The 13988-nt window shown below is 44.2% G+C and overlaps 1 protein-coding gene across 1 annotated transcript in view; it reads right to left on the bottom strand.

Annotated features, from left to right (window-relative positions):
• STX18 (syntaxin 18) overlaps positions 1 to 10186 on the bottom strand; it is a 118126-nt gene extending 107940 nt beyond the window's left edge. The window contains exon 1 of the mRNA XM_040238347.1: positions 9914 to 10186. Coding sequence (XP_040094281.1) covers positions 9914 to 10081 — 168 coding nt within the window. The 5' untranslated portion in view covers positions 10082 to 10186. The remainder of the gene's footprint in view (positions 1 to 9913) is intronic.
• Positions 10187 to 13988: the final 3802 nt, after the last annotated feature.

The following is a 13988-nucleotide window of genomic DNA, read 5'->3' as shown; positions in this document are numbered from 1 at the left end:
TGCAGACTACATCATGAGAAACGCTGGGCTGGAAGAAACACAAGCTGGAATCAAGATGGCCGGGAGAAATATCAATAACCTCAGATATGCAGATAACACCACTATATATGGCAGAAAGTGAAGAGGAACTAAAAAGCCTCTTGATGAAAGTGAAAGAGGAGAGTGAAAAAGCTGGCTTAAAGCTCAACATTCAGAAAACGAAGATCATGGCATCTGGTCCCATCGCTTCATGGCAAATAGATGGGAAAACAGTGGAAACAGTGTCAGACTTTTGTTTTGGGGGGCTCCAAAATCACTGCAGATGGTGACTGCAGCCATGAAATTAAAAGACGCTTACTCCTTAGAAGGAAAGTTATGACCAACCTAGACAGTATATTCAAAAGCAGAGACATTACTTTGCCAACAAAGGTCCGTCTAGTCAAGGCTATGATTTTTCCAGTGGTCATGTATGGATGTGAGAGTTGGACTGTGAAGAAAGCTGAGCACAGAAGAATTGATGTTTTTGAACTGTGGTGTTGGAGAAGACTCTTGAGAGTCCCTTGGACTGCAAGGAGATCCAACCAGTCCATTCTGAAGGAGATCAACCATGGGTGTTCACTGGAAGGACTGATGCTAAAGCTGAAACTCCAATACTTTGGCCACCTCATGCAAAGAGTTGACTCATTGGAAAAGACTCTGATGCTGGGAGGGATTGGGGGCAGGAGGAGAAGGGGATGACAGAGGATGAGATGGCTGGATGGCATCACTGACTCTATGGACATGAGTTTGAGTGAACTCCGGGAGTTGGTGATGGACAGGGAGGCCTGGCGTGCTGAGATTCATAGGGTCACAAAGAGTCAGACACGACTCAGCGACTGAACTGAACTGAACTGAAAGAAGGTAAGATAAGACCAAAAAAAAGTGGGGGCGGGGTGGCCAGATAACAGTATTGTAGAAAAATTCTGTTTTTTTTTAAATAAGAAAAATGTCTGAAAAAAATTTATACCAAAATTAAAACAGTGGTTATTTCTGGCCATAAGTAGTATATGTGAACTTCACTTTCTTTTCTATTCTTTTCAATGAGCATTTACTATTTTTATAGTCAGATTTCAAAATCAGTCAACTTTAAAAATATACCCCACTGATAAAACCCATTACAAGAGTACATAATCACTACTAAATCAAATACATTTGTGGAAACATACCAAATGAGAACTCTGAAAAAAATTTTGTTTCTTTTAATCTAGGTGAAAAATTTTAAGTACACAGAAAGTCAGGGAGGAATATCACCAGGTGCTGTAAAAAGCATTTAAAAATATATTCTGGAATTTTCAGAAAGAAGAGTACTGATCATGGAAAGATTCTTAACGACGATCTAGTGAAAGTTCCTCATTAAACAAACAAGTAAAGTGGGGGGAAAAAAGCAAACAAAAAAAAACAAAAATAGAGGTTAGGTGAGTTCTCCAAGATCAGATAATTAATTACTGGCAAAGTCCGAAAGTATTTATAACTCAAAACTTATGCTTTTTAATTCCTTTCTCAATTTCTCCCACCCAAGATATGCAGCAACCTGTCATTTCTACTTAGGCTATAAAAAACAAACGTTGATTTTAACCAGGATTTTCTTATCATGTGTCCAAAAAAGTGAACAGGAATGTGTACAATATTATAAAATGAAAAGACTCACTTCTCTTGGTTAAATATAGCTTACAAGCTCTGTAAGAAAGTTCCGACAAATAGGTGTATGTTAGACTGTGGCAAGTAGAGGGCAGATTCTAGTATTTATAGACTCTGAGAACCTGAAAGTCAGGAAGAAAAAAGTACTGCTGAGTTTAAAATTACAAGTGTGCGGCAAGCTTTTCATAGCCGAGTTATATGAGTTCATTCAACACATTATACTTTCACTTCTCTGGTTTATTCACTTTCTTTTAGAGGGTTCAGACAGGGCCTCTTCTTACATCAATTTTAAAGTTAATATATTTAAAACACAGTAAGTTTTTCATAACATAAGCCGTAATTAACCATTGTAAACGTCACTGATACTTTGCCCACCAGAGGGAGCCCATAAAGATTTCCACGTAACAAGAAACCTCAAACATCAAGTTCATATGAATTCTAGAATTGTATTATTCATAATACAATCAACATTGTAAAATAACTTAATAATATTATACTTCTATTCCTCTAAACAGAGAAAAATTAATTGCGATCAGGTATGTAAAGCCCTCAACAGAGTTCCGGACCTATAGAAGCTCAAAAATAACTGACTTTCCAAAATTTGGATCCTTCTGAGTATTAGTTATAGCATTCAAAGTAAATGAACAATCTAGTATTCTGTCTTGTACACAAGCTGGGGTGAGCTCCGTTGATACCTGCCCTGAAAATGGTTCTTTCCTTGGTACGTTGACAAATCTCAAGTCTCAAGTTCTGGTTCTCAAGTCTGCAAAGACAGAATCAGACCCTGGACAGGAAGAATTCATTCCAAAGGTCACCCTGAGAGGACCTGCTTGGGCAGCCCTATCCTAGGAGGTGATACACTGAAGTGTTTACCTGCCAACGACAAACTTAGAAAAGAGGGAGCTCTTTGACCCTTTCCAGATTTTTCTTGGAATAAAGAAGAAAGCTAACTGACGGACTATCGCTGAAAATCAAACTTCTACAATATGTATGTAGAATACATAAGTGATACTATCATTACCACAAAGATGAATTTCTTTCAAGAATAAAGAAAGTACAACTGAGGACAAGTCTGTATAAGATCCTGGAGTCCAAATGTGAAAGTCGCTCAGTCGTGTCCGACTCTTTGCCACCCCATGGACTATACAGTCCATGGAATTCTCCAGGCCAGAATACTGGAGTGGGTAGCCTTTCCCTTCTCCAGGGGATCTTCCCAACCCAGGGATGGAACCCAGCATTGCAGGCAGATTCTTTACCAGCTGAGCCACCAGGGAAGCCCTTCCTGGGCCTTGCTGAATAGCCCCATCTGCAGTCTGGCACTGAGAACTTGCCTTGGGTCTGCCGCCATAATGAGGCACAGCCCAGCGTTCCCTGGGCTTGTGAGGTAATGGCTGGGCACGTGTACTAGGTGTCTATTTTAAAGATTTCAATCATCTCCAAGTTCTAAGTATGACAAAACTAGAGGACCCCACTTGGTTCCACTATGCTCTCCAATCCAGCTTTTCCAAGAAGCAATGCCACTGGGGAGTCACCCACCACCTGTTGTCTCAATGGGCTTCCCTGGTGGCTCAGCGGTAAAGAATCCACCTGCAATGCAGGAGACCTGGGTTCGATCCCGAGGTCGGGAAGATCCCCTGGAGAAGGGAATGGCAGCCCACTCCAGTATTCTTGCCTGGAGAATTCCATGGACAGAGGAGCCTGGTCGGCTACAGTCCATGGGGTCAAAAAGAGTCGGACACTAGAAAGCTGGGAATTGTTCTACCTCTTCTTTCTAACTCCACCAACTGCTACATTTTTAAAACATCCACTTTCTAGATATCTCCTTCATCCAGTCATTACTCCATCCACTAGCTCATCAGCTCTCAGCTGGATCACAGCAATAGCCTCCTAATGAGCTTTTCTATGTCAGTCATGTTAACACTCCAAACCCATCTGCAATATTGCTGATCATCTTAAAATACAAATATGAACTCTCCTGCCTCTGCTCACACTGCTTAGAACATAAAGTCCAAATTTCTCAGCATTGCTGATGATGCTGTTGCCCAAGGTCTGGCCAACATTCTATCTGTCACTATAGCACAAAACTATCCACAGCCTAAAATGAATATGATCGCATTCCATTGAAACCTATTTATAAAAACTGGCTGCGGCTGGATATGGCCTGTGGCCCAAAGCTGGTAGATCTATGCTCTAACCTCATCCAGCAGAGCCTCTTCTCCTGCCTCCCCGCCCCTCTCCCAGGCCCCCCAGGAAAGGGCTCCAGCCGCACCAGCATTCCCCCTGCTCCCCTAGTCACCCTGCTCTTGAACACCAGCGCCCTTGCTCACAGTCCCCCCTCTGCCAGGAAGGCGATTCAATCCCCTTCCTTTGTCTGGTAGAATGGTTCTTGTCCTTCAAAGTCCAGTTTGTTTTTCCACTGATTCTCCCTCAAGGAGCTTTAGTTATCCTTCATCTGTATTTCCCAAAAGCCAGGACATAGATATCATAACTTTTTAATGTCCTCACAATGACTGACACGTATCAGGAGTCTAATGATTACAGGAGATGGAATAAACCAATTAGTATTGAATAAATGTAATTTCAAAAGCTACAGTCTTCATAAGCCCTGGAAAAATTCGTAAGTGCAGTCCACACAAAGGATTCACTATTTATGTCATGAAAAGTCTCTGGCACTGAGTCCCGCTTACAGTTTACACTTGGTTATTAAGATACATAAAAACACAGCATCATGAAGTTAAAAGAGGCCCTGAAGAACATTAACCCAGTGAGACTGTGTCTCTCTGAGCCCTACAGGTGGTTCCAAAGAGGATCCTCAAGGAGAAGGGGGGGACAGTGGAGAGGCAGCTGACTAATTAACTTCTCTATTCCCAGCCCTCTCATCCCAGCTTTAGAGAAAACAGCTCTTTATATCAGTTGCAAAAGGAATTCTACATTAATTTTTAAAAAGTCTATAGGATTTAACAGACTCTGTTTGGAACCTGCCTCCTAAATCTACACTGTCTCCTGATCTATTCCTGTCCTGTGAGGCCCTATCTCAAGCTTCTCACTGCAGCACCTGTTGCCTGATACTGCTTCTTTGAACAATGCTCTCAACTGACACTCTATTCAAGTAGAACTGTACTCAATCCTTGAATAAAGTCTATTTCCAGCTACTCTGGATAACAACAATAATACTCTGGATAATAATCCTGTTCCCAGCTTCACTTATGGCTCCAAAGACTGGCACACAAAGTCAACACTACATCTCAGAAGAAAACTGAGAAGGACCGGGGTATCAGTGTTTGGTGTCACAGTTTTCACTTCTACTTGAGTTGTTGTGGTATTTATGTGTCCGCTTCTCCATTTGACTATAAACTCCCTGAGGCAGGAACGAAATCTTAATAATAAAAGCTACTATTTATTCAATGTTTACTCCAGACACTGGATTAAGTTCACGTGTGTGCATGTCAGTCACTCAGTAATATCCGACTCTTTGAAACCCCGTGGACTGTGACCCACCAGGCTGCTCTGTCCACAGTATTTCCCAGGTAAGAATACTGGAGGGGGTTGCCATTGCCTCCTTCAGGGGATCTTCCCAACCCAGAGGTGGAACCCGAGTCTCCTGCATTGCAGGCAGATTCCTTACCATCTGAGCCACAAGGGAAGCCCCTAAGTGTGTACATACATGCTATATAATATTAAGGAATCATGTTAGGCTCACACATTTTCTGGAATTGGAAGGAGCCTTAGACAGAGATCAACCAGCTCCAAAATTCAAAGCAAAGTGACACAGTAAATAACATTCATTCATTAATTCAAGAAACATTTACTGAGAACCTATCCTGTACTGCTCTAAAACCTAAGGAGTCTTTGTTTTCATGAAGTATATATTCCAGTGGATAAACAGGTCGATGGATACATAGTATGTTAAATAATAGGAATAAAGCAGAGTAAAGAAGAGAAAAAGGATGCTATTTCACACAGGGCAGTGGAGGAAGGGATCACTGAGGCAACACATGAGCAGAGGCCTAAAGACCAAATTACGTGGCATCTGGGAGAGAAGTGCTCCAGGTTGAGGGAACACGCACAAAAGTCCTGAGGTGGGGATGTGCCCAGAGGATGCGAGGAAAGCAAGGAGGTCAGGGCAGCTGGAGCAGGGTAAGAGGAGAGGCGCTCGGGACAATAGCAGGGAGCAGACCATTTGCTTTTGGGCTGCTGTAAGAAGTCTGATTTGAAGTCAGGAACTCAAGATAATGCACTCCTACAAAAAGAAAAAATAAGTGACACTTGGCTTTCACAAAAGCAATGTATAGTGAACATAGAAAACTCATCTGCATGCTTAATCTGAAAACAGAACTCCCAACAAATACTCAGAGCCGATGTTTATCTTAGGTTATCTCTGCTTTATAAGAAATTGCAGTCATGGCCAAGCTGTCAGTTTTACCAAGGTGGACACTGAGGCACAGAAAGACTAGGCTGTCTGCCCCTCGTGGCTGAACGTGGGCCAGGACACAAGTCTCTTGACGTCCTGTAGGCTGGCTCCCGCTGTTCATGCACACTCAGTTCGGCTGCTCAGAGGTGTCTTGGTTTACTGCATGTTGCTTTCCCTGGCCTCTGTAACTTTTATAAATTAATAAGAGAATGAAAGACCCGCCCCCTTGGAGACACCTCTGGACACATTCCCGCATGAAGCCTGTCATTACAAACTCCCACAATTCTAGTTTTTTTCTTCCCCACGGAGCAGAAGACCAGGCACGTAACGTGAAAGCAGGTCAGGCACTGTGCTAGGAACTAGGAAGAACATCTGCGTTGGTTTTGCCTCCCCAGTATCCCTTATTCCCTGATTTTTAGACACAGTACTCCCTTTTCCAAGGTTCTGGTGGGATAGCCATCACAGCATTCAAGCCATAAGGAGGGCTTCCCTGATGGCTCGGATGCTGAAGAATCTGCCTGCGATGCAGGAGACCTGGGTTCATTCCCTGGGTCGGCAAGACCCCCTGGAGAAGGGAATGGCAACCCACTCCAGTATCCTTGCTTGAAGAATCCCATGGACAGAGAAGCCTGGTGGCCTACAGTCCATGGGGGTCACAGTCAGACACGAGTGAATGACTTTCTAATGAGGGCTCGGGACCCAAGTAGAACCAACTAGAGCCCTTTTCTGGAGTTTTATGGATAAAAGCTACAGAAAGAAGCTCTTCCCTATGTTTTCCAGGTATATAAGCCAAATTTTCCTCAGGTTGGTTTACACAGTGCTGGGTGTTCAGTTGCTCAGTCACGTCTGACTCTTAGTGCAACCCCGTGGACTGTAGCCCACCAGGCTCCTCTGTCCCTGGGATTTTCCAGGCAAGAATACTGGTGTGGGTTGCCATTTCCTCCTCCAGGTAGTTTACAAGAGGCTACCCTTACTTGCAACCAGAACAAGTCACACTCATGCAAGCACTTGCACACCTTTTCTTATTTCATCTGCATAACCACCTTATCAACTTGCTATGACTCACTCTATTTTAGAAGTGAGGAAATTGAGGTTAAATAACTTTCCCAAGGTCTTGCAGTAAATAAGAGGCATGCAAATTCAGGACTTTCTGCTCCAAATCTTATTCAGTATCCAGTTATGAATTCAGTATTAATTCAGGAAGAAGAAACTCAGCTAAGGAATTTTTGCTTTAAAATTAGAGTGGAAATGCATGTATGGGATGGGAAATAAACAACATTCAACTGGGGTCAAAGGACCTGGCTTCTTCCACTGGCTCTGCCCTTTGACCTCATTAATTATTACTCTGGGCAAGGCATTTTACTTACCTGAGTATCAGTTTGCCCATCTACAAAATGAGAAGCCTGAACACAAACTTCAGGTCCTTTTAAGTACTAAAAAGAAAAAAAGTCCATGGTTCTGCCTTAGGCATACAGATTCTATTTTTACTATTAATATATATTAGATAGGATGTCAGTAAATTTCAACTTGCATGTCAGATCCAACAACTGGTAATAGCTGCCTGGGGCAGTGTTGCATGGGATTCTGAGCAATAGGGATCTGCTGGGAAATTAACACCAACTTCCATGGTCCCAGGGAGGGAGGGAGAGAGGAAAAGCTGCCCGCTTGCCACACATCTGCTATTGCCGATAGCTTCACCTTGACAGAGGAAAGCTGCTGTCTCCTCTAGTGCTGCTATTAGCACGTGCACAGGGTTTTCAGACTCCTTCATGAACTGACTTGGTTTCCCTTTGCAAGAAAGAATGAAAGTGCAAGACAGGTAAGTGGTGTAAGGGACAAAGTTTCACGACACTGATGAAAATACATCTAGATGGCCTACCTGGAATCAGGGTAGGGGGGGAGAGCAACAATAATAATAATTATAGCTCTTTACAATATGTACAAGGTCTCATAAGATCCTAAAAATTAGCTTGCCAGTTAAGTAGGGTATTATCATGCCCATTTTATAGAAAGGGGATGTGAGACACAGGTAACAGGACTTGCCCCAGTCACCCACTTCTAAGTAGCAGACTAGAATACAGTTCTTCTAAATTCAAGACCCAGTTTCTACCCCCAAGATCCCCATTAACCCCACAGTCCAAATGAGTCAAGCTCCCGTTGCCAAGAGCCATAATTATCACTGTTTGGAACTGTTCAGCTATGAAAAATTCCTCCTCCCAGAATCTGAAATGCCATTACTAATCTGTAATTCAACCAGTAGACACACATTGAGTATAAATAAGTTGGGCATAACATTACCTAGCTTCACACCTTTGTGCACATGCTTCTCTTAGCCTCAGAGGCCCTTCTCCATCCTGTCTGCACTGGAACCAACTACTCTTCCTACAAGATTTGTTTCAGGCATCATCTCCTCTGTAAAGCCTCTCTTGGCCCTGAGGTTTAACTGAACACACTCTCCTTTGTGTCCCACATGACATGTACAAGGCTTTGTGACATTTCTTTTGGTAATATGTCTGCCCACCATTCCTCTTAAATCACATTATTCTAACACAATGGTGGTCAGAAAGTAGGCACTTAATAGATGCTTTCTGATGGACCGAATATATACATCTGGACCAACTTTCCTTCCAACTTTCCTTTGCAAACTGCCACTCCCTAATTCATGCATACATATATTCATTGAAAACTGTGACTGTCTGCAAAGTACCAGACACTGCATGCACTGTGTATCAAACAGAAGTGGATTTACCAAGAAGTTTAAGCCTCAGGGCCCCTCCCTTGCACCTCCCAAAGCTCTGAACCTTTTATTGTGATTTTGGATTTTTATTTCTTAAAGAGAACAGACAGAACTGTATAAGCTTCAAGCTCCACAAAAACTAGATCCATCCTTGGCGGCAAGGATACAAAAGTGAACCTGGCAAACTTTCTCCCTCCCCTTACAGAGTTTCCAGTGTAGCGGGGAAGACAGACAACCATTTGTTCATTCATTCCTTCAACAAACACTTACTAAGCAATGTTACAAGTCAGGCTTTGGGGATTCTGCGGTGAAGTCAACACTGTTCCTGCCCTTAAGGAGTAGGTCACGGCTCTCCTCAACGTAAGCCGGCTGTGTTCAGGAACCAGAAAGGAGTTTAGATGACTGGAATAGAGCATGCTTGTGAAAGATCACCCTAAACTAGCCGATTCCTAGTCTGAGTCCTGATCTATTGCGAGAAGCTAGGGGAAGTGAGAGATCAGTTGAACGCGACCTGCGATCTCAAGGCGGGACAGGGAAGGTGAAGGCGATGAGACGAGTAAACCAAAGAAGTAATACACCGTGGTCAGTGCTGCGACAGGAAAGCAGAGGACTATGGGGGAAGCCTCGCCGGCGCTCAGGTCTGCCGAGTGACAGCGAAATCACTACCTCACAAAGCAGCCCAAGAACTTGACAGAGTTCCGAGTTCCCAACATGCGTCCCCATTCTTCGACCCAAAGTGAAGTGAAGTTCGCTCTTTGCGAGCCCATGGACTGTAGCCTACCAGGCTCTCTCCTCCGTCCATGGAATTTTCCAGGCAAGTGTAGTGGAGTGGGTTGCCATTTTCCTTTCTCCAGGGGATCTTCCCGACCCTGGGTTCGAACCTGAGTCCTCCCGCATTGCAGGCAGACACTTTACCGTCTGAGCACCAGGGAAGACCCAAGACTGCTCGTTTCCCAAGACAGCCGTCAGCTCTCCGGGACCAACTCTCCCGCCCCACGCTTCATACCACCTTCCCCAGGCTCTTCTTTGACACACTGCTCTACCAGACGCAGACAGCCCGGATTGGGGTCCCGCTGTCCAGCCCGCCGTTTCCATAGCAACCAGCTCACCACTTCGCGCGCTCGGCTGGAGAAGTCGCCCTTGGGCCTGGGGCTCCGGCGAAACAGCTCGTCGCGGCTGCCCTCCACCCCGCCGCCCACTGCCACTCCCAGTGCTTTGTTGCGCGTCTTCACGGTCTTGACGCTGGCCCTGAACAGCAGTGTGATGTCCACCGCCATGGCGACCCGCACCCACTCTTGCCCCACCAAACCGGCCCACGTCAGCAGCCGGCGACCGCGGCGCGACGACCCGGCGGCTGGAGGACCGTTCCGTTACCCGCACCCCTCCGCCCGACAACAGCGACGCGAGAAAAATAGTTCCGATTCGAGCGGGGCTGCCGCGGAGAGAGGAGAAATGTTCCGGCCTCCGGCCGCCGGCGTGGACCGATTCCCTCGCCGAAGCTCACACCAGCGCGTTTCCCCTCCCGGCAAACCTCGGCGGGCTTGGCTGCGCGAGGAAAGGTCCCGGAGTCCTGAGTTCCCCGAGCCCGCTTGCGGCGTGCAGGCCCCGGGATCTAGGGGATCGGGAAGCTGGATCCCTTCTCGTGGCTCCGGGCGTTGCCTGAGCCCGGCCGCGCGGGTACCGGAGGCGACCCAGCCTGACTCAGACCTCATCGACCCACCTTGTGCGGGACTGAAGCGCATAGATGGTGACCACCTGGGTGCAGTAAGTGGTAGGGCAGATCAGGTGTGCAGGGCACAGCGCTAGAGGTCTTTCTTTTCCAGTCTTCACCCACCTGATCTGTAAAGTGAAGCCAGCACCTTCCTCAGTGTTAGTGTGAAAGTTAAGCGAGATAATACGTGCACTGTTTTGGCATTGCTTGAAATAAAAAGGCGCTTACTCCTTGGAAGAAAAGTTATGACCAACCTAGACAGCATATTAACAGAGACATTACTTTGCCAACAAATGTCTGTCTAGTCAAGGCTATGGTTTTTCCAGTAGTCATGTATGGCTGTGAGAGCTGGACTATAAAGAAAGCTGAGCACAGAAGAATTGATGCTTTTGAACTGTGGTGTTGGAGAAGACTCTTGAGAGTCCCTTGGACAGCAAGAAGATCCAACCGGTCCATCCTAAAGGAAATCAGTCCTGAATGTTCATTGGAAGGACTGATTCTGAAGCTGAAACTCCAATACTTTGGCCAGCTGATGCGAAGAGCTGACTCATTTGAAAAGACCCTGATGCTTAGAAGGACTGAAGGCGAGAAGAGAAGGGGATGACAGAGGATGAGATGGTTGGATGGCATCACCAACTCAATGGACATGAGTTTGAGTAAACTCCAGGAGTTGGTGATGGACAGGGAGGCCTGGCATACTGCAGTCCATTGGGTCACAAAGAGTCGGAGGCAACTGAACTGAACTGACTCCTTGAGACCAATGATAATTAGTTACCTTTATTAATAATAACATTATTTCTATCATTCTTGTTATTAATTACAGTAGGGAAAGCTCTATAGAGAAGCCATCACTCTATAGAGAAGGCATCACTCTATAGAGAAAGCAGATTTGAAGAATGAGTAGGAATTTACGAGTTGGAGACAAAGATGGAAGAATTCGGCTACTTTCTGTTCATCCTCATGTATGCTTTTTAAATATACCAGCTTAAGTCTTAGATATTTAAGTTGACTGCACGTTAGCCAATGAGTTCTTTCTATAGTTTGGTTCAAGGTTCAGATTTAATTCAAGGTCTCTTTGGTTTCATCGTTTGTTTTCTTTTTGAGAGGATGAACAACTAGAATATGTATTTAAATGTGGTTGTCATAGTGGTAGGCAAAATAAAAATTATTTTCATCACTTCAGTTCAGTCACTCAGTCGTGTCCGACTCTTTTCGACCCCATGAATTGCAGCATGCCAGGCCTCCCTGTCCATCACCAACTCCCAGAGTTCATTCAAACTCACATCCATCGAGTCAGTGATGCCATCCAACCATCTCATCCTCTGTTGTCCCCCTCTTCTCCTGCCGCCAATCTCTCCCAGCATCAAAGTCTTTTCCAATGAGTCAACTCTTCGCATGAGGTGGCCAAAGTATTGGAGTTTCAGCTTTAGCATCATTCCTTCCAAAGAATACCCAGGGCTGATCTCCTTTAGAATGGACTGGTTGGATCTCCTTGCAGTCCAAGGGACTCTCAAGAGTCTTCTCCAACACCACAGTTCAAAAGCACCAATTCTTCGGCACTCAGCTTTCTTCACAGTCCAACTCTCACATCCATACATTTGTCTTTTAGTTCTTTGTCTTGCATGAACTGTGCACAATTGCGTTTCCTAGAGGCTGGGTGGCTTGTGATGTTGCAAAACACTGTGCAGAACGGCTGTCTTCTATTAAGTCAAACTTTAAAAGAGATTTGCAAAAATATAAAACAATTCTCACTAAGTTGTTTTGGTAATATATTTGTTTCACCAAAAAAAAAAAAAAATGCCACTTGTGTGAAGATGTATCCATTCTTTGTTTTTAACTGAATGAATATTTGAAAGTTTTGTTTTCATTTCTAATATGGTAGGTATCTATAGCTAAAACCCACATGGACACAAATAGTTTTAGAGCCCTTAGTAATTTTTTGAGTGTGAAGCATTGCTGAGAGCAAAAGTTTAAGGCCCTCTGTGTTAAGTAAGTTTATCACAAATAGATGTCAAGAAAGTACGTAAGTACCTGAAAGGAAGAAGGAAAATAGTATTTGAAACCCAAACTGTAGCCACTTTAGCCCTCCTGTATGACAAAAATAAATTTTCATATGGCTTTCTTCTACCAACAGAGTAAGGGAGAGAAATTGAGAAAGAAATTACAAAATCTCTACCAATGATTCTGTCTCGCAGAAATAGCCCCTTGTTTTATTGAGACTTTGAGTCTCTGGCTTCTGTGAAGGTAAGCCTGGGGCAGAGTAGAAGGAAAGAAGAGTTAAAGCACCCTCCATAATACAATGAACAGGATTGAACTGAAAGTAAGAGGGAAGAACCAGAACCCAGGGAAGGGGCCAGGAGAGGAGAGAGTAGCCCATTGTGTAGGGTTTTCGAGTGGGAGGGGGCCAAACTGCAGCAAGCCTTCAGTGAGTAGTGTGCTGGGATTGGTTTTTTTGGTTAAAAGTTCCGGAGAAAAGTCTAAGTTTTTTTTGTCTGCATCTGCAAAGAGCAAAGGGGATTATGGAGATGAGACCCAAGAGAGCTCAAGACATCAGGCTCTAAAGCCACAAGTGACCACAAGCACATCAAATTCCTAGAAAAGTTACAAAGATCTTTTGTATCCCACAGACCATAAGATGAAAGATGTTGCATTTTTATTATCTTATTTTACTCCTCTAACCTCAAAGAGCAAGGTCACTTCAGTTGACCACGGACTTAATAACTATTCGAAACCTCGTAAAGCGGAGAGATGTAAATAAAAAGGAAGAACAGAAGCATAATGGAAGTGTATTACAAACTGCTGAGTGTGAAATGTTACCTAAATTATGTTTCATTTGTAACAATGCTTCATTCATTAGACTAGGCTCTCTTCTCTTGAAAAACACTGAGGCATATTGAAATTCTTGAAGATAATCAATAGTTCCCCGTAACAGCACCCTCCATACAATTAGGATAGATGAAGGCAGCTTAGAATCATTTGGGGACTCATAAAAGCCATTAAATGCAGCCTCTGCCAAAAGGAGGGTATTCTGGCCCATCCAGATACCCAAGTCATGACAGAACTGTGCTGTGAGTGAGAAATAAACTTGCTGTCAGCCACTGAGGCTTTGTCATTGCTGCGTCCTTTGTAGACATGTTGGTTTTATTGCCCTACCACCCTAGTAAGCAGGCATTACTGCTGTATGGAGGGTGCTCAATGCCCAGAAGTATAAATCCCTACGAGGCAGTACAGAGAGACCAGTTTTCTGTGTATATGAAATCATAGACTTGCCACAGTTGCTATTAATATATAAACAGTAACTGGAAACTGTCTACTTTATTGTTCAGTCATATTCTTGGTCCCTCCGAGGGGAGGATTATAGCTCCTTGGCCTACTGATGACTAACATGATCGGATAATTCCTTTCAGCTTAGAAAAGTGACATGTGTTGGTTCTGGGTAGCAAAAAAATTTAAGACTTAATGTGTGATACACT

Source organism: Oryx dammah, unplaced genomic scaffold, assembly GCF_014754425.2.
Source record: "Oryx dammah isolate SB20612 unplaced genomic scaffold, SCBI_Odam_1.1 HiC_scaffold_3, whole genome shotgun sequence".
Taxonomy (NCBI): domain Eukaryota; kingdom Metazoa; phylum Chordata; class Mammalia; order Artiodactyla; family Bovidae; genus Oryx; species Oryx dammah.
This window is presented reverse-complemented; position numbering and strand designations above follow the sequence as displayed.